The following is a 23,818-nucleotide window of genomic DNA, read 5'->3' on the forward strand; positions in this document are numbered from 1 at the left end:
TTTAATTAGTTCTGCTCGGTAAAAAAACAAAAACACAACCTAACCCTGAAGTTCTCAAAAGTTTGTTTTTAGAAAAAAAACAATTATATTGTTTTTTTTTCTCTAAAAAAAGTGATCAAAAATGTTATATTTTATTTACTTTCACTTAATAAATAGAAATAAAAAAACATCAGCCGAGCCAGATGGGACTCGAACCCACAACCTTTGGTGATTTTTTTCTTGTTAGCCGAAAACCAATGCGCTAACCATTGCGCCACCAGCCCAGATATACGATTACTATCATATTAAAGAAAATTATTAAGCCAATATATAAAAGTATATAAAGCTAAACATTTAAAATTATCCAATAATTTTAATAATTTATATAAGAATGTAATGATTTATTCAAGTTGAGAAAGACGATAAAGCAAAGAACGTGCATCTGTGAGATTAAGTGTATCAGAGTTATCATTTGAATATATAGGAAGTTGTGTTAAAATAGATTTTTCAATGTATAAAATACGTTCAGATAAAGATAAAGGTTTTTTATCATATGTTAAAGCCAATGTTTGCAAAGAATTCAAAAGAGATTGCAAAGTTAAAGTTTGATTAACAAGAAATTCAACGGTTTCAGGCAAAGGTTTAACTAAAAAAATAAAAATTTAAATAAATTTAAAATAAATACAACATACCTTCATGTTCTTTTGAAATATCAGATAAAAAAGCAAGTTGCTTCGTAAAATCACGAAGTTGTTGAAGTATTGATTGATTTAACAAATCTTCATTTTTAAGAGTATGTAATACTTTATATGCCTAAAACAATCATTTTTTAATGGAAAAATAAACAAATATATACAAACATACCATATTAATTTTATTTTTTAAAAGAGAAATTTCAGACTTAATTTTTTCAAAATCTTGTTCAGATTTAGAAAAATCAACATCCTAAACAAATTAATAAAAAACGTATAATAAAGAAGTCCTACCATTTGATGTCGTAACCTTATCCACCCTCTTATATTCTCCGGAACCATAAAAATATTACGTAAAGCATAAAGTTCAAATGCATCAAAATTTCTATCTATTGCATTCTCTAAAAACGTTTCAACCTGTTGAACACCCTCATCAATCTCTTTCTCCGATATCATAGAAGGCGGAAGATGTTGCATATACTGTTCTATAGCCCCAACTGCTTTATATAACAATGTATTAATTGTATTAATAACATCATCAATTAAAGATAAAGGAGGATATGTAAGATGCTCAGTCAAAAGCTCATTATTCCATTCATAAAGAGTTTCCATAGATAATAAGATAAATATCTAATATTAAGAACTTGTTTTTTTTTTTCTTAGATTTACGTTGTTTTTTTTTAAGTCGAACATCTTATATAAATAAGACTTTAATATAGTTTCTAAAAAAATATAAGATATTCCCTTTCCCTTTAAAACCTGATATTTATTATGAAGAAATAAGATCCTTTTCATTAAACTCATCAGAATATAAAACCTTAAGAGCATTTGAGTAATAAGGTAATTTCCAAAGATCAGAAAATTCTATTTCCATACCATCAAATGCAATTCCTAGCCTATTTTGATTATTGTTATCATTCATTATAAAATTTGGAATTTTTGGATATCTTTGACTAAAATGAGTTAAAAGTGTAAAGTTAGCATTCATCCTTTTTCCTATATCAATTGCTTCGCTGGTAGTACTATGTTTTTTTTTAATTGCCTCCTCAAGTTTATCATCATCAAGAGTTGCTTCATGAATCAAAAGAGTTGAATTCATTCCAAGTTTGACGAAATTTTCATTAGGTCGAGTATCGCCAGAATAAGCAACTTTCCAACCATCTAGATGTGTAAATTGCATACAAAAAGACCATGGACAATGTATTGCATTAACAGTAGAAAATGAAGAAAGAGATAAATCTTTTAATAAATTATTTAAGCTGCAATTATAAATTTCATAACTAAAAAAAAAGGAAATCAATACTTTACAGAATTCATATGTAAGTTTGAAGGACCTTTTTTTAGTGTAAAATCTTCACATACATCTCCATTTGATATTGTTCTTACACGTCCCCATCCAAAATCCTCTATATTAGAATATTCTTGAAGAAAGCAAAAATATTTCCAAGGTGCAGATATATAAATTACTTTATCATTTTCATAATTCACCTTATTCCATTGCTTCAATATACGAATAGTACCTAAATGATGATCTGCATGAAGATGACTTATATATATCCATTTTAAATCCTTCAAAAAAGAATCCAAGTCTGGTCCAAATTGTCTTGATAGCTGTCCTAAAGTGCCCTCACCAGCATCCAAAATCACTGAACCATGACCCGGAATCCTAAGAACAGTTGAAGAAACTAATAATTCATCAATTAAAATCATAATTTCAAAATATCTACCATTTCGATAATGTGATGGAAGAGCAGAACCCGTTCCAAGAGTAATAACTTTAACATTTGACCCAGGAATATTCGATTTAGTATAAAACTTTTCTTGATCACGAAGAATATTTTCATTTGCTTCTTTTGCAAGAGATAAAAAAACATCTAATCCTCTGAAATTTTCAGGAGATTTTAAATCAATAGGCAAAAGCACTTCGTCCTCTATAAATAAAGGATTAGGTTCCAAAATAAATTTCTGAAGGGGTTTTATGTCAGTTATATGTAAATTCTTTATATTTATTCCTTTTTTTTTTGATTGAAAAGTCATACATTGTGGCAAAGGAAAATGATTATCAGATAATTTATTTAATTTCAATTGTTGCAAAGCCACTTTTTGATGAGTTATAAAATCAGAACACAAAGATGGACACGAAATAATATGCTGAACATTTTCACTAAACTGATGCATCCAATTAATGTATCCAGGATCATTTAAAACATCTTCATTAACCATATGAATCATCAACTGAACCCTCTTCGTACCTGATTTATAGTAATCATTCCATATATCTTTTCTAACTAATGAATCAACATAATTTTTATCTGGACAATCTACTATAATAAATATAAAACCAGGACGAGATTCCCCCAGAACTTGATATGGATGAACAACATTTCCATTATCAAGAATGATACTTTCTCCTCTAGAAAGTCTTCCAAATTGAGGTCCAGGTGTAACACCCAAAGTTTTGGCAGCAATAGGATTAAATTTACCAGGCTGTGTATGTCCCTCACATATATAAGTTACTGAGATAGGAAAAGGAACAGTTTGAAGCATATTCTTAACATTTCTTTCAATATTTATCATCTTAAAATGATCTTTTTGAGAAGTCTTGGACTTGGTATTATCAAAATTAGATAAAATCTTCTGAATATCTTCAAAACATGAAATTTTTACTTTACCATCATTAGAATAAAACACCATTTCTTGTATAGACTCAAAATTATCATGAATATCTTTCACATACTCTTCAAAAGATCTCTTTTTATCACAAAATTCAATTTCCTGTGATTTATTAACTAATTCATAATTACATGGCGCACAAATAACAGGACTAATAGTAACATTCTCATCAACAAATATATCCTTTTCTGACTTGAATTCATTTATTTTAATCTTAATATTAGGCCTTTAAAGTTTTTAGCTTCAATATAATAAAAAAACTTAGCAAACCTATAAATAAAATGCCTTAAAGTTAGCATCAAATACATAGTATTTCTAGGTCCATGAACAGTAATATCACTTATAAAACGATTCTGATCAGCCATTGTCAAAAAGAGCCCTAAATCAAATTAATCATTCAAATATAATTTACATTAAGATGAGCTAATTCATAAAAATAATAAAATATACCTGGAAATCCACCGAAACCTTCCCATACTCCTCTCGAACCAAATGTCAAAAATACATCATGAATTTTCCTAGTTTTAATTTTCCTGCCTATACATGTTCTTTGAATTGCTTCTCCTGCACCAAATAAATATCTTTTTTTATCACAATGCATAAGAATAGATGGTTGAAAATTAGTATCAGCGCTAGGAATCTGAACAATTTGAACAAACGATTTCATATGTAGCTTCGTTGAATAGCAAAAGCTTCGAATGCCTGAATATACCCTTAATACCGCCGTTTTTTTAAAATATCTCAAAGCCTATCCTATCTCCCTTAAACAGGAATTAGGATAAAACAAAGGGCTTTATATAAACAACTATTTTCCTGATATTATTTCAATATATACCTTATATAAACAACTAGATGATCTACAAGGCCTATTTATATAAAATTTAATGATTATCTAGATTTCTGTCAATAAAACAAATAAATAACTCATATAAAATAAATTACTTATATAATTTAAAGAATTTTAATTCTACAATCATCCACTTTACCATATAATTAATATAGTTTACTAATAATCTTTGCCCTTTTGAACCCAAAAAAGAAAAAAATATAAAAAAATATAGTTTTATTCTAATTTCATAATAAAATTAGCCAATTTCTTAACTCTTCAGAAACTTTTCTGTTTTTTAGAGATTTTATATATATTTTAGAGGGCAATATCGCTTAAACCTTAGAAACTGATCGCAACCGTCCTCCAAAAAAATAATAGATCACATAAAAAATGGTAAAAGCAGCTACCTCTGCGCACAATAAAGCAGGTAAATCAATAAAAAAACATTTTTAGAATACAAAACCTTTTTTTCCGGAGAAAATACCTATTTTTAAGAATAAAAGCTAATTTTTTGTTTTTAGGAAAAGCTAAAAAAAAATGGTCTAAAGGAAAAGTAAAAGATAAATCAAACAATACAGTTATTCTTGATAAACAAACATATGATAGGCTTTATAAAGATGTTTTATCATATCGTTTTATTTCAATATCAGTATTCGTTGATCGTTTTAAGATTAATGGATCACTTGCTCGTAAAGCTTTAAAAGCACTTTTTGAAGAAGGAATTATTAAAAAAGTGGATATTCATCATGCACAAACAATTTATAGTATGTTTAATATTTTTATTTTATTTTTTATTCATTTTTTAGCACGAGCTACACCTGAATAAATTTAAAGCTTCAAATATATTAGTAATATATTCGACATTTTTTTTAAATATCAATTAATGTTTAAACATTGATTTAATTCATATAAATCTTAACTTATTTAATAATTAAAATTATTTTTTTTAAAAAGCATAACACTTCTATTAAAACATATTTAATTATAAATAATATGTTTCCTATCAGAATTACTTAATATATTAAAATTTTGATATTATTTTATTTAAAGTATCTTAAACTTGTATTATTTTTAAAGCTTAACGGCACCGAAGCCAAAGCACCGCAAAATACGGTAAAATCTTAAAAGATAGTTCTAGAGATAATTATTATCTTAAAAAACTATATAAAAGGGGGGAAAAGAGTGAATATATCATAAAATATAAGGTGTTTTTGTATAATGAAAAAAATGTATATTTCAAAGCCGTCAAAACCAATTGATCGACAAAAAACAACACCTTTTTTACTTAGAATTTTTTGTAAAATTGGGGGATTTCACTCGTAAGATATACTATGTTATTGATTATTAATTATACTTATTGGCTTACTTTGTAGAATTGAAGAATTTCAGCCAGAAAGCCAGCCAGTTGCAGATGAAGTTCAAATTTATACATGGTTTAACTTTTTTTAATAAATTATTAAATCTTATATTGACTTTATATTAAGGAAAGATGCAAGTCTTTATGAGCTTGCTCAACTTCTTGCTAAAGCAATTCCTAATAATAATAGCACACGATTTTCATTTCGTCTTATCTATAATGATAATTATAAAGAAAAATATTTAACAAAAGACATTGGTCACGTTTTGCTTTTCTCCAGAGGATTAGAAGCAAATAAAACCCTGGATGATGTTCGATTTGTTATAGGAGATTGGATTGATGTAGCTATCAATAATGATGAAGGACCTAAGACTCGAACATTAAATCGAGGTTTTGGAAGAGGACGAACAAATACATTAACAAAAGGAAGAAATCATCCGTATCCTGACTTGCCTCCAGGAAGAGATTGGAGAAAAAGAGATACTGATGGAAATCATGGACGCGGACGATTAGAACCTTATAAAGGAAGATGGTGATTTTTTTTTAAAACATTGTATTATATTTAACAAAGCATTCTCATTTACAAACAATTAAAATTTACATTTAGTTCTCTGTTAGTTTGTCCTTTATACCTTTACCTCTGAAATTCCATCTTCCCTCATTTAATATTAACTTTTTTTCATTCATTTTAAAAATATTATACTTCAGTAATTAAAGCAAGATATCCAATACAACTTGGAACAAAAATTCCCAGTACTAGAGATGCTACTACTGTCTTAGGTGTCCATTTAAAATATGTATGTTGAGATGCACGCATCTCTAAAAAAATTTATTAAAATCTAACTTTTTTTTTTGATTTTTTTTTACCAGCAAACTGCTCAATTGCCGGATCTTTTTTTAACACTTGATAGTTGTTAACATTTTCTTCAAAACAAAGCTTATTTTCTTATAAACTTACTGAATAACTTGCTAAAAGAAATTGATTTTTCGTAATTTGTGTAAAAACGAGTAAGAAGTTGGAACAAAAACTCTATATTTCAATAAAAAAAAGCTAAAACACAAAATGAACCTCTTAACAGCAGAGATATCAAGAAAACGAGAAGAAATTAAGAATGTAACAAGTCAAAATTCACAGAAATATATTAAACAAGGAGATCTTGAAAAAAAAAGAGAAAAAGCTTATTATGAAGAAAAAGAAAGGATGGATAATGAAAAAGAAGTATTAAAATAATTGATTATTGAATGACAAATAGTTAATGAATAGGAACAACGAAAAAAAAAACGAGAACTATTAGCTCAAGAGGAAGAAAAGAGGGTATTATTTAAAAAAAGATATCAAGAGTCAAGATTAGAAAAACAAGTACTTATTTTATTATTTCTTAGAAAATAGGAAGATTAAAAAAGATAATAGAATGAACTCTTAATGAAAGATATATCAGAAGAAGAGCTTATAAAAAAATTTAGAGAAAAAAATCAACCTATATGTTTATTTGGAGAAACATTTGAAGATAAAAAAGAAAGATTAATAATTTTAGAATGCGTAGAAGAACGAAAAAAAGTAATTAAGATTATTATTATATAGGTTTTTTATATTTTTTTAGAAACAAGACGAAATGTTAGGAAATGTAGAATCAGAAGGAAAAGCTATAGAATTAAAAGATGAGATAGAAGCACTAAGAAAAGAAGCAGAAAATGACGAAAGTGTATTAAAAATTAATTTGAATGAATTAAAAAATAATCCAGAAAATTTATATAAAAAAATACTGGTTTATTTTGAGGTATTTTAATAATATATGTCTTTATAAGATCTGAATTATCTTAAGATATTAATTGAATTGTGGAAAAAAACATTAGACGAACGTCCAGGTATAGATGTATATGTAATTTTTATAAATATATATAAATATTCCTTAGATGAAATCAAGGAATCTAAACAGGGAAAATCAGTATCAGCAAATCAACAACAATCACAAAAAGATCTTCAAGTATTTTTCAATTTATTAAAAAAGAAATCTATGAAAAGTGATATATTAGAAGGCGTTTCAAAAATTACATATCATTGTCAAAGACGTGAATATATAAAAGCAAACGATGCATATCTTCAACTTAGCATAGGAAATGCGGCATGGCCAATTGGAGTAACAATGGTAGGAATTCATGAACGAAGTGCACGTGAGAAACTTCATACAGGACAAACAGGTATATTATTTTTTAATAAAATTTTATATTTAAAATATTATATTATAGGTCATGTTTTAAACGACGAAGCCACTAGAAAATGGTTACAAGCAATTAAAAGACTTCTTACATTCATACAGACAGTAAAACCTCCTAATGATCGAAATCAACTCATGGGTTAAAATAATAATACATCAAATCTAAAGTAAAAATATACCATCTATTTGATGATTCAATATGGGTATAAACTGTACATAAATTAAAATCATACTGATATTAATTTCATAAAGATAATTAATAACCTATTTAATTTTAAGACAAAAAAATATTAATTTCTAATTTTTTTTCTTTTTCTCCTTCTTCTGCTTTGATCGGTTAATATTACACTTTTGTTCTTTAGTCATATCTTTGGAGAAATTTTCTAAAAATTCATCACTAACTAATGCCGGAGAATTTAACGGTAATATATCTCCCATTAAAATTCCTTTAGGAATATCTGGCAAAGAAGGTGGCTTATTAAATCCAGAAACAGGTACTTTCATAGGAGACATTTTTGTTGTTGGATTAGCTTGAAGATAACTTGATAACGCTAAGTACAATGCCTTTTCTATGCTGAATAAGAATAATTTTTGAGTCAAATAAAAATATACTTGTCTTCAATGATACATGAGAAGGAATACCATTTTCTTTAAATAAAATACGTATACGGCCAGGATTAGCCCAATCTTTAGGATGTGTTTTATTAGGCTATATTAGATCCATTAAGAAATTTATAAAAAAAATACAATAATAAATAACCTCAAAAATACAAGAAAAACCAAGAACTTTTGCACCATTTGCCATTATATTTGCTAAGGGATTTGTCACCGCTTTACTAATAGGAACTTTTCGTCCAGCTTTAATAGAACGTCTTGAATCAAAATATAAGGGATATAAAATACTCCATCTACGAAATTCCTTTGTATTTTCAATATAAATAATTTTAGATGTATCTGTATCCTCATAAAAAATTTTATTAGAAGATACATCTTCATTTAAAATTTGAGATTTTGTAGAAGAAATTGAATCCTGTTGAAAACTATCTTCAATATTCGATCCCATTTAATATTTTTTTAAATAAAACTTTATCAAAACTTTTAGAAAATTCAAAATTAACTTATATTTTCTTTTAACTCGACTTTAAGATTTGAATAACAAAGTTATTCAAAATATTAATGGATTTTAAAATAGAATTAACTTTTTATAATAATTTTATTATAAAAATAAAATTATTTAAATAAATTATTAAATAAATTATTAAATAATAAAAACAATATACATTTTTAAAAAATATTCAAATTTAATATAAAAAGATTAAAACAGAATTTTAAAAAAAATTAACATATAAAAACCTAAAAGATTATAATTGATATATAATGTTATATGATTCAAGATCAAAAATATCAAATCATTTAACAGTTAATTTCAAATAATATATAATTTTTATAATATTTTCATAAAATCAAAACTCTTAAAAATTTCCTATATTTCTGTATTTTAAATTATCAAAATTATATAAACTAAAAATCAAAATCAATATTCAAAAGTAGTGGAAACGAATCTAAGAACACAAACCTATTTTTATATAAAATAATATAGATTTATCAATAACTTAAAACTAGACTTTACGGATTTAAAGTGCTTCCTTCTGTAATTTCTCTTAAAGCTATAGTAGCATATGATGAACTTTCAAGCTGCATTTTCAACTTCACTGCTTTAAAAGAACCATCTACAATAATTTATATATAATAATAAGATTTTTTAAGATTACCTTTCTTATTGATCGTATTATTTAAAACATGATTTTCTATAAGGTCAATATCTGTAAGAGAAAGTTGTTCTTCTGGATCGTTATAATTTATAATTTCCCATTGCATCATTTTTGGTTTTGATACAATTAGTCGATATGAACCTGTCAAAGAAAATTCTTTTATAGAGCGAACCATATTCAGACCATCCAGGCCATCCTTTTTCATAAAATCCAAATAAAAATCCTTAATACAATTTTCTGGATATAAAATATCATGCCCTGGTGTAGGCAAAACAATATCATAAATTGAATAATTTGAAAGATCATCCTTTTTTAAATGTTTTACAGAAATAATCTTAGAAGACTTAACAAAATTTTCTGATTGTAAATTTGAACACTCCGAATCTATCATATCTTCATTTGAGTCGATAATTTGATCACAAATAACCAAATCACCCTCTATAGGAGTAAATCCAAATCTACAAAGACGCTCTGTAACCGCAAAGTTCCATACATAAGATTGATAAGCATGAATATACATTATTCTTAAATTTCTAGGTATCTAAAGATATTATATTTGCATAATTAAATTCTAATATAATACTTTCTGAAGAGCACCAGCATAATTAGGCGATTTAGATGACTCTTTAGCCAATGAAAGCAAAACAGAATACTCAGAAACATTTTTCTGAGAAGTATTTTTCAAAGCAATTTTCACATTTTCTATATTAGACCAAATTCCCTTTAATCCAATAGATTCATGCATTTCAATAGATTCTTTAATTTTTTCTGAAGCCTCTTTAAGTAACAATTCTACTGCTCCTTGCCAATCAGACTTAAGAAGTAAAATACCAACTTCATGAGTTGCAATAGCTGATGTTCCAAATCGTTGTACTCCATAATAATTAACAAAACCATTATTCTTTAATAAATTCAAACATTGATCTACTAATTCATCATCTTCCTTAACATCACTAAGAGACATTAAATATAAAATATAATAAAACTATTTTCTACCGCAAGATAATTGTAAATTCATTTCCTTTAAGATCACCCAACTCTAATTTAGTATTCGTATAAGAAAAATTCCCTAATTTAAAGCCTCTAAGAAGTTTATTCAAATTACAAAGTCTTTCTGCCTTTATTTTCCATGCAGTACACTGTTGAACAGTACATCCTCTTTTATCTTTCGTCCCAGCAAAAGAAAAAATTCGAGGTTTAACATGTAAATACTTAGAAAGCAAATTTATACATTCCATTGTATCCATATTTTCCTTATATAAATAAAACAAACAATATTCTCCACCAATATCTACCCAAAAATTTCCATAAGAACGGCAATTTTCTAAAATTATTAATTATACATATTCAACAAGAAAATAAATCACTTTTTGAAAATGTTATCTTTATCTTTTCTTCAACTGTAGTCGTTGTATCAAGTACACCTTTAAAAACCTCTCTAATAGCTGTATGAATAGCTGTACGGTATAATTTGTCTTTAAAAACCCCTGTTAAAACAAAATTTAAAGGACTCCTTTTATTTTCAAACATATGAAGAATATTTTCAAAAATATCTTCACCTATAAGATCATTTATCCTTTTAATTTCGTCAAGCTAATCAAAATCATCTATTTATTCCTGTTTTTTTTTCAAAAAAAAACATATTTACCTCTAAATTACAATTCTTAAAAGCATTATCATTCAATTCATGTTTTTTCATATCATAAAAGCTTGTATCTGTTATATGAATAACTTTTTCCTGATTATCCACTTCATTTACTAAAAAATCTGTATATCTGTTTTTAAAAAAAACAATCAAAACCATCCCATTGTCATAAATACATTAAGTAACCTTGATTTAAATAAAAAGTGAAGCTTTTTATGTATAAAATTCATCCGACATATAATACCAATTGATTCTTCTTTTTGATACTTTTTTTTACCATTTTCTTCAGTTTTAACCTCATTTTCTCTTATTTCTTGACACTGTCTTAACCTTTTTAGCCTTGAATTAAAAATCATATTGAATATTTCTTGATTTTCTACCCTTTTTTTATCCAGATTCTATACGTTTTAACATCAAAGTTAAGAATATCCGAAGAACTATTAAGAACTTTAGAATGGCTTTAAATGTATTTCCTAATAATCTCTTCCATTGTTAAGACTGGAACTAACATCTCTAAGCACGATCTCTGTATGATTCCTATGTATAGTTATCGTCCACGTCTATTATTAATGGGACTGAGAAGGTAGTACTAGAAGATAGAAAAAAAGAGTCTAAAAAGATAGTAGAAGTGGAAAATCAAGTACAAAAAGAGTGGTATTTCACAAGGTAAAAGGATATAATATTAAGAAAAAGGATCAGTAATTAAATTGAACATTAAAAGATGCCTCCAAATGAGACGCTTTTTCTTGAATCAACAAATCGAATTAATAAAGATGATATAAAGTAAGATGTTAGAATAAGATAGAAAAGAAAACTTATGGGAAAAGTTCATTTATTGATTTTCAAGTCTGGGATTTTCCAGGACAAATTGATTTTTTTGATTCTACATTTGATCTTGATGCTATATTTGGAGAAGTAGGGGCTTTAATATTTGTTGTTGATGCTCAGGGATTTTTTTATTGAAAAGTTTTATATTTAGTTAATATCAATAGGATGAATATTTGGAAGCACTTTCTAAATTACATATTACAATAACAAAAGCATTAGCAGTTAATCCAAATATAAATATAGAAGTATTTATTCACAAAGTAGATGTTCTTTCAGATGATTATAAAATTGGTAATATTTTTTGTATTAATGGTATAGACAGCTTATAAAATATAGATACACAAAGAGATATACAACAAAGAGTTCTTGACGAACTTTTAGATTCAGGATTTGATAATGTCTCTATATCTTTTCATTTAACATCGATATTTGATTATTCTATTTTCGAGGCATTTTCCAGAGTGATTCAAAAGCTTATTCCTCAATTACCAACATTAGAAAATCTTCTTAATATATTTTGTTCAGTAAGAAAGAAAAAAAAATAAATATTCTTTTTAACGTCATTAGAATTCTGTTATTGAAAAAGCATATTTATTTGACATCTCATCTAAAATATATATTGCTACTGATAGTTCTCCTGTAGACGTACAAAGTTATGAAATTTGCTCTGATTATATTGATGTAATTTTAGACGTTTTTGAAATTTATGGGTATTTTTATTATGTTTTTGATAATTTTACTAACATAATCAAGTTATGAACGGAAATATAATTCAAATAACGAAAATACTACAGATGAAAGAGAAATATCATCTGTAATTCGTTTAAGTAACGGAATGGCACTATATTTTCATGAAATCAACAGGTATCCTTCTGAAGTTACTTCAACATTTCTAATATTTTTATAAGATATCTTGCTCTTGTTTGTCTCCTGCGCACAGAAAATTTAGAAAAACAGAGCTTACTTGAATATAATGTACAATGTTTTAGTAAGGCTATTGAACAAATCATACACCAAATGACTTATACCTGCACTTAATGATTTTCTATTATTTTGCAAATATTACTAAAAACTGATACTTTTTCAAAAATCGTTAACATATTTGATTATTTTGTTAAATATATCTACTAAAAAAATTCAAACATCATAAACGTTCATCAAAAAAAAAACAATTCTATTATTAACAAATTTTTAAGTTTTATATAGGATTTTATGTAATAAAATTCATTAAAATTATTAAAACGATAAGATAAAAATAGAATTCATACAAATCAAATCCTTTTATTTTATAAAAAAATAGTAGAATAATTTCATTTTTCCAAGAAAACATAGCCTTTTAATAAAAATCTATTAATATTTTTTACTTTCAATAATGAATAAACTAATATAAAAATTCAAACTGAAAATATAACAATTATAAGTTTTATAATATCTCCTGATATAATTCTTCAATTCTTATACACTTATATTCTCTAAACCATAATATATTTCTATATCTATATCTATTAAGTCTAAACTTTTTGAAAATTATACACCAAAAACTTTAAAGAAGCTCAACGGAAAGGACAATAATAAGACTTTTATAAGTTTGAAAGGAAATGTTTATAATATTTTATTAGGAAAACAATTTTATGGGTCTTAAGAACCTTATAAAAGTATTACAAATAGAAATACCACTAAAAAACTTAAAAGAGAGCTTTAATATAGGTAAAAAATTCTATAAGGTGTCTGTAAAGTTACATATTTCGATATACATAATTACACCTTTAAACGAATCAATTGATAAACTTTTTGACCTTATAGATAATGGAAAACCTTAAATGATTAAAAACAATATTTTTAAATGAATTACAAATATCTTTATTTTTAATTATTATAATATTTCTAGAAAAAATATATTATTGTTGAAAAACTTGTAGAAAATAATTAGAAAACATTATAAATAATATTGAACAACCTCTTTAATTATATAAAAAAAATCATCATTTTTTATAACATCAAAATGTTTTCCTTTCACTTTTTTCAAACTAAATGTAATATTAGGATTCTGAATATGAGAAATAGCCTTTGCCATAATATTTGTTTGTCTCATACTTAAAAGTTCATCTTCTTCAGATTGAATCAAAATAATTTTACAAGCAGACGAACCAAGATAGTTAGATACCAAATACGAAGGACTTGCAACAATCCAATCTTGTCGATAATCACCAAAAGCCAGCTTTACAAAATCCTCATAAGAAGGATATTCATTTACCAATTCCAATAAATCATATATTCCTTCCACACAAATAATACAATATACAATATTTTTTGCCTCATTATCAAGCATAAAATATTGTATACCTAATGTTGCACCAGCAGAATGCCCAATAAGAATACATCGGCTTAATTTATATGATTTTTTAAGAAACGCAATTGCCTCTTTTATATCATTTAAATGTTCAGGGTGAACTACATGGGGTGATAATCGATAATTAATACTTGCATAAACTACTTTAGTTTGTCTATAAAACTGACTACGAAGAAAATTAATCAAAGCATGTCCATCTTTTGAATCATGCTTTACATCTCTCCTATAATACATATTAATGAAAATGCATCTATTTTAAATAAAAAAGCATTCTTTAAACATACCATGCACCTCCATGAATATAAATCACCCATAAATTTGATGAATCATCAATATAACCATCATCAGAAATAAATACATCAATCTTCTTTAAATTTTCAACCAAATCACCATATGATAAAACCAATTCAGGCATAATATTCTTACAGATAACATATATATTTTATATGATTCAGATAAAGTTTTCAAAAATATAAAAAGAAATTACAATAAAAATTTCAAAATAAATATCTATAAAACAATCCCTCATTAAAACCTCGTAAAGCTTAAGATTCTAAAATATCTAATATAATATTTCCAAAATATTAATAAAAAATATAAGAATTTATCTTTTTTTATTAATATAATAAATATTTATCTAAAAAATCTCTAAAATCCAAAATATCCTATATAAATCATACTCTTTCTCGTATAATAGGTATTAAACAATATATTAAGATATTTATATCAAAAAAATTAATATTTATGAAAAGTCTAAGGTCAATTGACCCGCAATTCTAAAAAACATTATCAATATCTTTAAATATAGAAACAATACCTTTCTAAATCTTCCACTCCTAATGATATTTGTGTATTTTCATCTTTATTTTCATGTTCACGTTTAGATGCCGCTGCCCTCCAGATCGCTTCCTTACAAAAAATACGAATATATTCTGAACATAAAGTTAATGCTGATGCAGAGATTTTAGTCGTTGGATCTGTAAAAGCCAATGAAAAAATCTTAGCAATTGTCTGAGGAGGATAGGTTTTTTTTGCATCCATATCTCTTTGATCCATTATGATTTATTGAATAAGTCTTTAAAAATCTTTCAAATATTGTCTGTTTTTTAAAATTAATACTGTAATCAATATTTTTTTTTAATACGAAAACTCTTAAATTTAAAAAGAAATGGTCAAAAACAATTTATTGTGTATCTAAAGATACCTTATGTTTTGTTATAGGATGCATTTTTTTAAAATATATAAATATATATATGAAAATATAAATGAACATCAAAAAAATCATAATAAACCTTAAAGAATACACAATACAAGAAAATCCTCGGTATAAAATGAAAAAAGTACTAACTAATCAGATAAACATGAAAAATCCATTTGAATTATAATTGTTAAAAAAAACAGATAATCAATAATTATAAAATTGAAAATACATTTCTATTAATAATTAATGAAAATAAAGCAATACTATATAATTAACCTTTAATAATAAGAATAAACTCGGATATTTTAGCTTATATATCATCTTCTCTAACAGGAGTAAAAAAATAAGGATGAGAAAGTGCTTCTTTTGCAGTAATCCGTTTATTAGGATCGTATATAAATATTTTGGTAAGTAAATCCAAAAAATGAGTTTTTAAAGGAGAAGTAGAAGGAACGATTTCCTATAAATAATCAATAAGAAAAAAACCTAGAAATAAAATTACTTTTAGTGATCGCATTGTTTTAACAAACTTTCTACTTGAAGGCGATGTATCTTTATTAGGATAATCTAATTTTCCACTATGACGAAAATATTTCTGAGCAGATTTCCTAATAATCATAAATATTATTCTTTAAAGATTAAATCAATTACGAAGATTGTCTTATAAATTTCGGCTCCAATTTTCCACAAATAATTTCCATCATAGAAAGATGTTCTAAATTATCATGTGTCTGAAAAAGAGCTTCACCTGTAAAAAATTCTATAAGAATACATCCTATTGACCATATATCACAAGGATAAGACCATCCCATTCCTTTGAAATTAATATATACATTTAGCCGAAATAAAATTTACCCAAAATAATTTCAGGAGCCCTATAATGTCTAGTGCTTACAACACTTGAATGATATTCATTTTCAAAAGTAGCGCTTCCAAAATCGATAAGTCTTATTTCCGTGTTATTTAGTAATCGTTTTACTTTTACGCCTAACTTTTTAGTATAAGGAACGGTACGAAATCCCGCATGAACAAGAAGAATATTCTCGGGCTTAAGATCTGTGTGTATTAAATTAAGATCATGAAGAACTATTCACACTATATTATCATCTCCATAACGATTAAAAACTTACATGCAACACTGGTAAAAAGCTGATACGCGAAATGCTGAATATGTGAAAGAGGAAAAGGAATAAAGCTATTGTTTTTTAAAAAATCGAAGACTGACATTCCAAGAAGACCCATCACAATACATATATGATTTCTATAATCAAAACAATCTCTCATATGAATACATTTTCTAAATTTATTGGTTTTTTTTTTTTTGAAAAAAAAAAAACAAACCTCAAATTTTCAGGATCATTTTCACTGATAGTACGCAAAACCCGAAGCTCTATCATACTCGCATCTCGATATTTTTGAATAGACCGTATTACTTTAATGGCACAATAATCTTTTTTTAAACGATCATAACATTGAATCACTTTGCCAAATGTTCCTTGACCAAGAACTTTTATGATTCTATCTTCAAAACATAAGAAAAAAATCTTATAAAATATAACTTTTACAGCGCGGTGTCAAGTCGGAATTAGGAATAACAATATAATGCCCATCATCATCATCGAATTTTACTCCATCTGTCGGATATAACTATAAAAACTAAATATATATCCAACAAAAAATCCCTTTTTCATACATCTTTAATTAACTTCACATAAACCTCTTTATTTTTCAATGTTTGTTTTTTTGACATAGTCTCTCGTGATAACAAAGATACTCGTTCCTCATCCAACCATGGAGGTGCCAGTTCACTTAATCCCCGTCGAATCATTTTTGTAGGTGCTAACGGAGGATATGTTGGCTGATATAATACCGGCGGTCTCGTAAAAAATTCTGGATATCCATATGCTGCCACTCGAGATTCTGTTAAACCATATCCTCCTGGTACTTCTCCTATCATTCTAGACCTTCAATACTCTTTGATAACCAAAACTAATATCTATTTTTACTTTTCCTCTATTTTTAAGCTTATTAATTTTCCCACTTAAATCTCTTTAAAATCTCCTATTTTTAATATTTATTAGCCTTAACCTTTTTAAATACTTTTAAGATACAATCTAAGACCTTTCTTAAGAAAAAAATAGGCCTCTTAAACTACTTTTTAACTTAATCATCCACTCCGTTTTTTTTGCTGTTAAGACTCCTCCACAGCTGCGATTTTTTTAAATACAAAACCCAGTATTTATTTTTAAGGGATTTATACAAGAAAGAAGCAAAAACATAAGAGGTTTTAAATATTTATAAATGAATTTCTTTACAGTTTAAAGAACAAATAAAAATTCAGGATTTAAAAAGGATTTAAAGAAGATTGAAATAATAATATAAAAATATATGAGGAAATGATAAGAGTTGATAAGATATATTAGAAGGGAAAAAGACGTTATTTATATAAAAAAGAGATTTATTATTCTTTACGGAAATAATTTTAAAGGAATCAAATATAAAGATTTAAAAGATATATGAAAATATTGATTAAAAAGAAGTTAAAAAAACTTTGAAATTAATACAATATTATTTGAAAAACAAGAAAATATAGAGTATTTTAGTAACGAAATTTAAGACTTCAATATAAGAATATTGAAAAAAGGGAAAAAAAAAGAATTATAGAGAAATCAAAAGAAAATCTTGATATTTGTTTTAAAAATTTGCAAAAAACAAATTATTATGATGAAATCATCAATTAAACTAAAAGATGAAAATGAAAGATTAGAAAAAACAGTAAGTTCTGAGGGTAAATCGATAAATTCAAAGAAATCAGCATCAATATCACAGACAACAGAAGAATGGTTAAAAAAAGCCCAAGAATTACCATTTTTTATGAAAAATTATGATAAAACAAAAGATAATGTAGCAATAGATGCAATTACAGCTTTACAATATGAAGGAGAGCCTCTAGAAATCGCAGAAAACTTTAAATATCATGGAAACGAATGTTATAAAACTAAAAAATATCAAGATGCTATAGAATATTACACAAAAGCATTAAAAACTAAGGCAGGAAATGAGATTGAAACAGCTTGTCTGTTAAGTAGAGCAGCATGTCATATGGAACTCAGTAAGAAAGATATAAGATGTTTTCATACTTATTAGAATCCAGAAAATTATCGTCAAGTGTTAAATAATTGCTATGAAGTTTTAAAAAAGGATCCAAACCATACAAAAGCGTTATATCGTTCAGCAAAAGCTTGCTTTTTTTTGGATAGGCTTGATGAATCTTTAAATCATATCAATCATTGTTTAAAAACAAATTATAATAATGATATATTTAAATCACTTAAACAGAAAGTTCTTGAGCGCAAAAAATATTTAGAAAGAAAATCCAAAGAAGCGTATGAAAGAAAAAACATCTCTTTTATAAAAAAAACGACTCTTCAAAAAGCACTTAAGGTAATTTTATTACAAATAAATAAAAAAAAACTTAAATTTATATAGGAACGAGGAATAATAACAAAATCATCACAAATTGAACCAGATATGGGCGATATTGAACTATGCTTATCATCTCCTTTGGATATTACATCAACTTTACTATTCCCAGTGACTTTTTTATATCCTCTTGTTTTACAATCAGATTTCATCACACAAGTAGCAGAAACTAGTACTATCCAGGAACAATTAGATTTAGTATTAGCTTCAAAACCTCAATGGGACAAAAATAATGAATATTCACCCTCAAATGTTGAAGTGTGTATAGAAACAAAAATAGGTGAAATAATTAAAGTTAAAAAAAACGCACAACTTCTTGATGTTCTAGCAAACAAAGTTGAAGTACTAGATGGAATCGTTCGACTTTTAATCCTACCAAAAAACAAAATTGATTTATGGATAAATGAATGGAAAACAAAACAAAAACCATAACTATCAGGTGAACATAATTTTAAATTCAATAAAAGAAGCATAACTACTTTATAAATATATGCAATAATAAAGAATATTAATATGGAAAAAATAATACACACATATTCACTATCTTGTATTCAACATTAGAACACCTAAGTTTTATAACCCATTATCTTTGCATAATTTTCTATTTCCTGCTCTGTTAGTCGGTCCTGACCTGACCAATTAGCAGAAGAACTTCGTGATCTAAACCGCATATGAGCTCTATCTTTCCCTCTAAATATTTCTTCCATTTGTAAAGGTTTCATAGGACCAAAAATTTTATCCGGATCTATCTTTGCTTGCATTCTTAATATTTGTGTCAATTCAGGAGATTCTGCCCACTGAGGCAATGTTGTTTTAAATCTTTTCTTTAATTCGTCATCATCAGAATAGCTAATAATAATTAATAAAAATAAGTAGCTTTTCTCATTGATCACTTACTCACTATCAATTTCAGGGAGTTCAATAGATTCAGATTGTGGATATTGATGAGAAACAGGAACTGTTTTAGAAGATTCTCCACCAAATCTAATATTATCTGTTGAAAACTTTACAGTGTCTACTATAGGACCAGTTATTTTCCCACTTTTCGAAGATGATATTTGTTGATTTCCTTGATATCGACTTTGTAGGAGTCTAGTATGTTTCTGGGGCATTGCTTGAATATTTAAACACGAACCCTTTTCTCTAGTCTGAGTTCTAAGAACAAATGGATCCTTATCATCCTTCTTTACGGAAGATATATGAATAGGCATGTTGGATATGCTTTCATTGGAAATATCGTCCGTTTTTCTCTTTTTTACTTCTTGAAACAAAGATTTATTTGAAACAGAAAAAGAATTCCAATTTTCTTGCACTAAATCATCTTGAAGTACCCTTTTAAATGTTTTAGCTTCCATATTTAATGTATTCCTATTCTTCCCATCGCTATTAATAATATCTTCAAGAGGTCCTCGCTCCTTTCAAGAGTTAAACAATCATAAAAATGCTCAATAAAATGACATACATTATTATCAGAAGATATTGTACAAATCTTTTTCGCTACAGATGACGAATGTTCAAGTCTTTGCGGTAAAAGCTTCTTTTTTGTATCATTAATCTAAAATATCAGAACATTATAAATATATTATTAATACTAACTTTTTCAGAATGGACTTTTCGCTGTAAATCTTCCCTATGCCATTGTTCTTGTTTTTTGTTTTCCTCTTGTTTCTTAAGATTTTCTTGTCTCTTCCGTTCTATTTCTTTTTTATGTGCTAATTTTCTATCCTTTTCTTCTTGTTCCTAGTATCATTTAATTATAGTAATTATAAATTCATATTTTTCAAACCCTTTTTCTAGCAAGATTAGCCGCCGTAAGCGCTTTAATTCCTTTAGATGGTATTAACCGTTTTGCAGATCGTGATTGAGACAAAACAGATAATTCACGAGAACAAGAATCATTGAATTGCATAGAATCGGTTACAGAACAATTATCTTGATTCTGAGAAGTTTGACTAGCGAAACTTTGTTGCAACGAAGTTGCAAAATCTGTTTTCTGTACCTTATATTTATTAATAAATATTTTATTTTATAAATAAAAAAAATTACCTTCCTTTTTTCAGCAAGATCAGCCTGTCTTTGTGATGCAGTAGTTACTCTTATGGAAACAGGTTTATTTTTTGCTATAGAAACAGAATTAAAACTAGTTAATTTTACTGGTTGAGAAGGCTGGATCTTTAAATTTTGACATGATAGTTCTTGAGAAACAAATTTATTTGCCATTAAACTTACTTCTTCATGAGAAATAGAACTAGTCAAAGCAGAAGATTTTTTAGCCAAAAATCGAGTCTTATTAATATTCGTTTCTTGGCCATAGTCACATGCTTTTATAGAATTATGTTTTGTTTCAATTATATTACTGGGTTGTTCTACTTCAACTTTATAGGTAGTATTTTTCGAAAGTTCATTGTTTTCCTCTAAATTCACTTTAAGATCAGAAATTCTTTTAGAATCCAAACATGTATTTTCATCATATGAACTATTAAGAACCTTTAATGGTCGTTCTACAGCATTTTCTATAGAATTTCTTGGAAAAGCTTTTGACGATGGACTAAAGAAAACAGATGTTGCTTTTCGAATAGCCTGAGTTGCAGAATTCCTTGCAGCTTGTATTGCACCAATAACAGAAATTGCTGGAATAGTTATAATAGATGTTCGACGTTGAGATGTATCTTTCAATTTGTTAGGAGCTGTCAAACCTTCATCAGAGTCAGGTTCATTTTTAATCTCATTAATGTCATGAAAAGGCAACTCTTTTTCTTGTTTCATAAGTGTATTTACAACCGGCCTATTTAAAATATCGACTTTGGAAACCCAATATTCCTCATTTTCTATTTGTGAAGCTGTTTCATGCAAACACTCACCAGAAGAGACATTATTAATAGTATTAGAAACTTTATTAAATGCAATTAAATTATTTTCTGGTTCAAATATTTTTGTTTCTATATCAGGTTGTTGCTTTTGTTCTACAGAAGCTAGTTTAAAGTGTCCAGAAGTAGGCTTTGTAATGAGAAGAGAACTTAATGCTTCATGTATTCTTTGACTACCGCTTGTGAATACAGTTTTAAGTCTTTGCTCACTGATGTCATGCTTATCGATTTCATCAAAAACCATTTTTTTTCCAGATATTCCTTCTGAAATATGCTGTTTTTGTAAATCTTCTGATAGCCTATTCTCTAAAACAGAACTATCTTCTTGATTCTCCTGCTTTAGCATTTCATATAATTTAGAATCAACAATTTTCTGACTTTTTACAGTTTCAGAAAAAGATCCATGCCGTGAAACTCTTTTTCCTAAAGACTTTTTTGTATTAAGAGGTTCCCTTGGAGGAAGTGAAACAAAATTTAATGATGACGATAATGTAGGAGGCGAAAACGACACTTTATTAACAGTATTATCAATAGGCGGAGAAAAATAAGAATGTATTATAGATGTAGATGTACAACCAGTATCAAGACCAGACATTATTTTGGAATCCAAATGATGAAGTGAATCCGAATCATGAAGAGGAGATATAGCATCTTTATTTTCTAAAACAATGTCATAATCCTTCTTAAATTTAACTGATTTTTCAATATCTATACTTGTTAATAAATTTCCTGAAAAAACAAAAACTCTAAAACCAGATTTAAAAGATTTTTCTTCAGGAGATACAATATTATCTTTTTTCAAAACACATGGAAACTTTGTTTCTAAGTCATCATTCCTTGATAACACTTTAATCTCAACACTATCAAGAACCTCCTCATCCACTTCATCCTCTTCAGTAATCATTTCCATAACTCTTGTCGATGAAGAATCATATTTTAAATTTATATTTTGTTCATTAGATTCCATAATAGAAAGACTACTATCTTCACTTTCACTTAAAATATCATCATAATTAATATCCATATTCTCTGAAATATCCATGAATTCATTTTCTTTTAAATCTTTTAATGGTGAAGGAATCAATTTAAAACTTAAACTTTTAAGCAATAAAGATTCTTTTCCAAAATTTTCTTGACAAACAAAGTAAGATCCCTTAAAATCAATAAATAAACCATAAATAACAATAACGTCTCTTATAAATAATCACCTTTTCACTAACCAAAGGAGCCTCTGAACAAACAAAACCTGACTTAGAATAATCACAAAAAGTGCTATAAAAACAATCAGAACCGAAAAAAAAATATAACGAAAAACCTTTCACAATTCTTAACAACATCTTCCATATATTGATTAATCCATTCCAAATTTTCTACAATTTTTAAAGCAAAATCATTCAACTTTTCATTCGATAAATCAGAAAGATATTTTACTTCTTGAAAAACCCATGATGAACTCCCAATTTCATTAATAAGAGGTTTCATACTAAAAGAACGACATTAATCCTCCTATAAATCCTCTATTTCTAACCCTATTTAACTATAAAATTTTATATTTATTTGATTACGGTCGATTCAAAACATATCCTAATCACGTGAGCATCAAACTTAAAGAAACATTAAGATAAAATACTTGAAAATTCTTCAAAATTTTCTTTAAGAACTATTATTCAGTTAAAAGATTATGTTTATTCTAAAAAAGAAAAATTACTTTCTGAAGAAGTTTATTTTCATAAGAATTGATCGAATTTTTGATATTATGTTAAATAACCACATATATAAGTGTATTAGTGAAAATTAAAAAGAATTAAAAATTGTAAAATCCAATACATATTTCAAATGCAAACAAAAAATGGTATGGATAATGATATTGATTGCCGACTATAATATGAATGTATAGAAGTTTTTGTATTTATATTTAATATATAC

The 23,818-nt window shown here is 26.5% G+C and overlaps 14 protein-coding genes and 1 non-coding gene across 15 annotated transcripts; 5 read left to right on the forward strand and 10 right to left on the reverse strand.

The window, feature by feature from the left end:
* Positions 1-174: 174 nt before the first annotated feature.
* Positions 175-263, reverse strand: PNEG_05005. Its single transcript has one exon. It is a non-coding gene; the product is annotated as a tRNA-Arg (tRNA).
* A 117-nt stretch (positions 264-380) lies between these two features.
* Positions 381-1,283, reverse strand: PNEG_00647 (hypothetical protein; the record flags this gene model as incomplete). The annotated part of the gene is made up of 4 exons (XM_007874354.1): positions 381-625; positions 672-792; positions 844-924; positions 966-1,283. The coding sequence occupies 4 exons, from the start codon at positions 1,281-1,283 to the stop codon at positions 381-383; spliced, it is 765 nt and encodes a 254-aa protein (XP_007872545.1).
* A 157-nt stretch (positions 1,284-1,440) lies between these two features.
* PNEG_00648 (hypothetical protein) lies at positions 1,441-4,011 on the reverse strand (the record flags this gene model as incomplete). The annotated part of the gene is made up of 5 exons (XM_007874355.1): positions 1,441-1,930; positions 1,975-2,356; positions 2,399-3,570; positions 3,615-3,723; positions 3,795-4,011. 5 exons carry the CDS (start codon positions 4,009-4,011, stop codon positions 1,441-1,443), a joined length of 2,370 nt encoding a protein of 789 aa, XP_007872546.1.
* A 552-nt stretch (positions 4,012-4,563) lies between these two features.
* Positions 4,564-4,999, forward strand: PNEG_00649 (hypothetical protein; the record flags this gene model as incomplete). Its single annotated transcript, XM_007874356.1, has 3 exons — positions 4,564-4,600; positions 4,695-4,937; positions 4,980-4,999. 3 exons carry the CDS (start codon positions 4,564-4,566, stop codon positions 4,997-4,999), a joined length of 300 nt encoding a protein of 99 aa, XP_007872547.1.
* Positions 5,000-5,400: 401 nt separating this feature from the next.
* On the forward strand, positions 5,401-6,066 carry PNEG_00650 (hypothetical protein; the record flags this gene model as incomplete). Its single annotated transcript, XM_007874357.1, has 3 exons — positions 5,401-5,492; positions 5,547-5,606; positions 5,658-6,066. The coding sequence occupies 3 exons, from the start codon at positions 5,401-5,403 to the stop codon at positions 6,064-6,066; spliced, it is 561 nt and encodes a 186-aa protein (XP_007872548.1).
* Positions 6,067-6,133: 67 nt separating this feature from the next.
* PNEG_00651 (hypothetical protein) lies at positions 6,134-6,347 on the reverse strand (the record flags this gene model as incomplete). Its single annotated transcript, XM_007874358.1, has 2 exons — positions 6,134-6,187; positions 6,234-6,347. 2 exons carry the CDS (start codon positions 6,345-6,347, stop codon positions 6,134-6,136), a joined length of 168 nt encoding a protein of 55 aa, XP_007872549.1.
* Positions 6,348-6,593: 246 nt separating this feature from the next.
* Positions 6,594-7,890, forward strand: PNEG_00652 (hypothetical protein; the record flags this gene model as incomplete). The annotated part of the gene is made up of 7 exons (XM_007874359.1): positions 6,594-6,749; positions 6,795-6,890; positions 6,942-7,088; positions 7,132-7,308; positions 7,354-7,396; positions 7,445-7,729; positions 7,778-7,890. 7 exons carry the CDS (start codon positions 6,594-6,596, stop codon positions 7,888-7,890), a joined length of 1,017 nt encoding a protein of 338 aa, XP_007872550.1.
* A 126-nt stretch (positions 7,891-8,016) lies between these two features.
* On the reverse strand, positions 8,017-8,809 carry PNEG_00653 (hypothetical protein; the record flags this gene model as incomplete). Its single annotated transcript, XM_007874361.1, has 3 exons — positions 8,017-8,315; positions 8,359-8,455; positions 8,507-8,809. 3 exons carry the CDS (start codon positions 8,807-8,809, stop codon positions 8,044-8,046), a joined length of 672 nt encoding a protein of 223 aa, XP_007872552.1. The 3' UTR covers positions 8,017-8,043.
* A 563-nt stretch (positions 8,810-9,372) lies between these two features.
* PNEG_00654 (hypothetical protein) lies at positions 9,373-11,555 on the reverse strand (the record flags this gene model as incomplete). Its single annotated transcript, XM_007874362.1, has 6 exons — positions 11,167-11,555; positions 10,886-11,111; positions 10,515-10,842; positions 10,102-10,471; positions 9,519-10,059; positions 9,373-9,476 (listed from the first exon to the last, which is right to left on the reverse strand). The coding sequence occupies exons 1-6, from the start codon at positions 11,320-11,322 to the stop codon at positions 9,373-9,375; spliced, it is 1,725 nt and encodes a 574-aa protein (XP_007872553.1). The 5' UTR covers positions 11,323-11,555.
* A 62-nt stretch (positions 11,556-11,617) lies between these two features.
* PNEG_00655 (hypothetical protein) lies at positions 11,618-13,029 on the forward strand (the record flags this gene model as incomplete). The annotated part of the gene is made up of 10 exons (XM_019757728.1): positions 11,618-11,629; positions 11,682-11,746; positions 11,790-11,829; positions 11,885-11,946; positions 11,991-12,099; positions 12,156-12,282; positions 12,328-12,515; positions 12,559-12,701; positions 12,745-12,855; positions 12,900-13,029. 10 exons carry the CDS (start codon positions 11,618-11,620, stop codon positions 13,027-13,029), a joined length of 987 nt encoding a protein of 328 aa, XP_019613316.1.
* Positions 13,030-13,927: 898 nt separating this feature from the next.
* PNEG_00656 (hypothetical protein) lies at positions 13,928-14,756 on the reverse strand (the record flags this gene model as incomplete). The annotated part of the gene is made up of 2 exons (XM_007874364.1): positions 13,928-14,564; positions 14,626-14,756. 2 exons carry the CDS (start codon positions 14,754-14,756, stop codon positions 13,928-13,930), a joined length of 768 nt encoding a protein of 255 aa, XP_007872555.1.
* A 108-nt stretch (positions 14,757-14,864) lies between these two features.
* On the reverse strand, positions 14,865-15,397 carry PNEG_00657 (hypothetical protein; the record flags this gene model as incomplete). Its single annotated transcript, XM_007874366.1, has 2 exons — positions 14,865-15,117; positions 15,159-15,397. The coding sequence occupies 2 exons, from the start codon at positions 15,395-15,397 to the stop codon at positions 15,084-15,086; spliced, it is 273 nt and encodes a 90-aa protein (XP_007872557.1). The 3' UTR covers positions 14,865-15,083.
* A 442-nt stretch (positions 15,398-15,839) lies between these two features.
* Positions 15,840-17,499, reverse strand: PNEG_00658 (hypothetical protein; the record flags this gene model as incomplete). The annotated part of the gene is made up of 8 exons (XM_007874367.1): positions 15,840-16,002; positions 16,045-16,150; positions 16,194-16,356; positions 16,398-16,628; positions 16,673-16,839; positions 16,884-17,064; positions 17,108-17,189; positions 17,236-17,499. 8 exons carry the CDS (start codon positions 17,497-17,499, stop codon positions 15,853-15,855), a joined length of 1,344 nt encoding a protein of 447 aa, XP_007872558.1. The 3' UTR covers positions 15,840-15,852.
* Positions 17,500-18,070: 571 nt separating this feature from the next.
* PNEG_00659 (hypothetical protein) lies at positions 18,071-19,549 on the forward strand. Its single transcript, XM_007874368.1, has 3 exons — positions 18,071-18,654; positions 18,697-18,986; positions 19,032-19,549. Exons 1-3 carry the CDS (start codon positions 18,264-18,266, stop codon positions 19,455-19,457), a joined length of 1,107 nt encoding a protein of 368 aa, XP_007872559.1. The 5' UTR covers positions 18,071-18,263; the 3' UTR covers positions 19,458-19,549.
* A 42-nt stretch (positions 19,550-19,591) lies between these two features.
* PNEG_00660 (hypothetical protein) lies at positions 19,592-23,374 on the reverse strand (the record flags this gene model as incomplete). The annotated part of the gene is made up of 9 exons (XM_007874369.1): positions 19,592-19,874; positions 19,923-20,440; positions 20,488-20,580; positions 20,622-20,765; positions 20,812-21,024; positions 21,072-22,600; positions 22,646-23,045; positions 23,101-23,164; positions 23,208-23,374. The coding sequence occupies 9 exons, from the start codon at positions 23,372-23,374 to the stop codon at positions 19,592-19,594; spliced, it is 3,411 nt and encodes a 1,136-aa protein (XP_007872560.1).
* Positions 23,375-23,818: the final 444 nt, after the last annotated feature.

Source organism: Pneumocystis murina, assembly GCF_000349005.2.
Source record: "Pneumocystis murina B123 chromosome Unknown supercont1.2, whole genome shotgun sequence".
Taxonomy (NCBI): Eukaryota; Fungi; Ascomycota; class Pneumocystomycetes; order Pneumocystales; family Pneumocystaceae; genus Pneumocystis; species Pneumocystis murina.

Excerpts from the sequence above, each read along its gene's own strand:
- PNEG_00659 (XM_007874368.1), top strand. The coding sequence starts at position 18,264 with ATGATGAAATCATCAATTAAACTAAAAGATGAAAATGAAAGATTAGAA. Across the intron at positions 18,655-18,696 it reads AGCATGTCATATGGAACTCA|AAAATTATCGTCAAGTGTTA; the intron begins GTAAGAAAGATA and ends ATTAGAATCCAG. Across the intron at positions 18,987-19,031 it reads CTCTTCAAAAAGCACTTAAG|GAACGAGGAATAATAACAAA; the intron begins GTAATTTTATTA and ends AAATTTATATAG.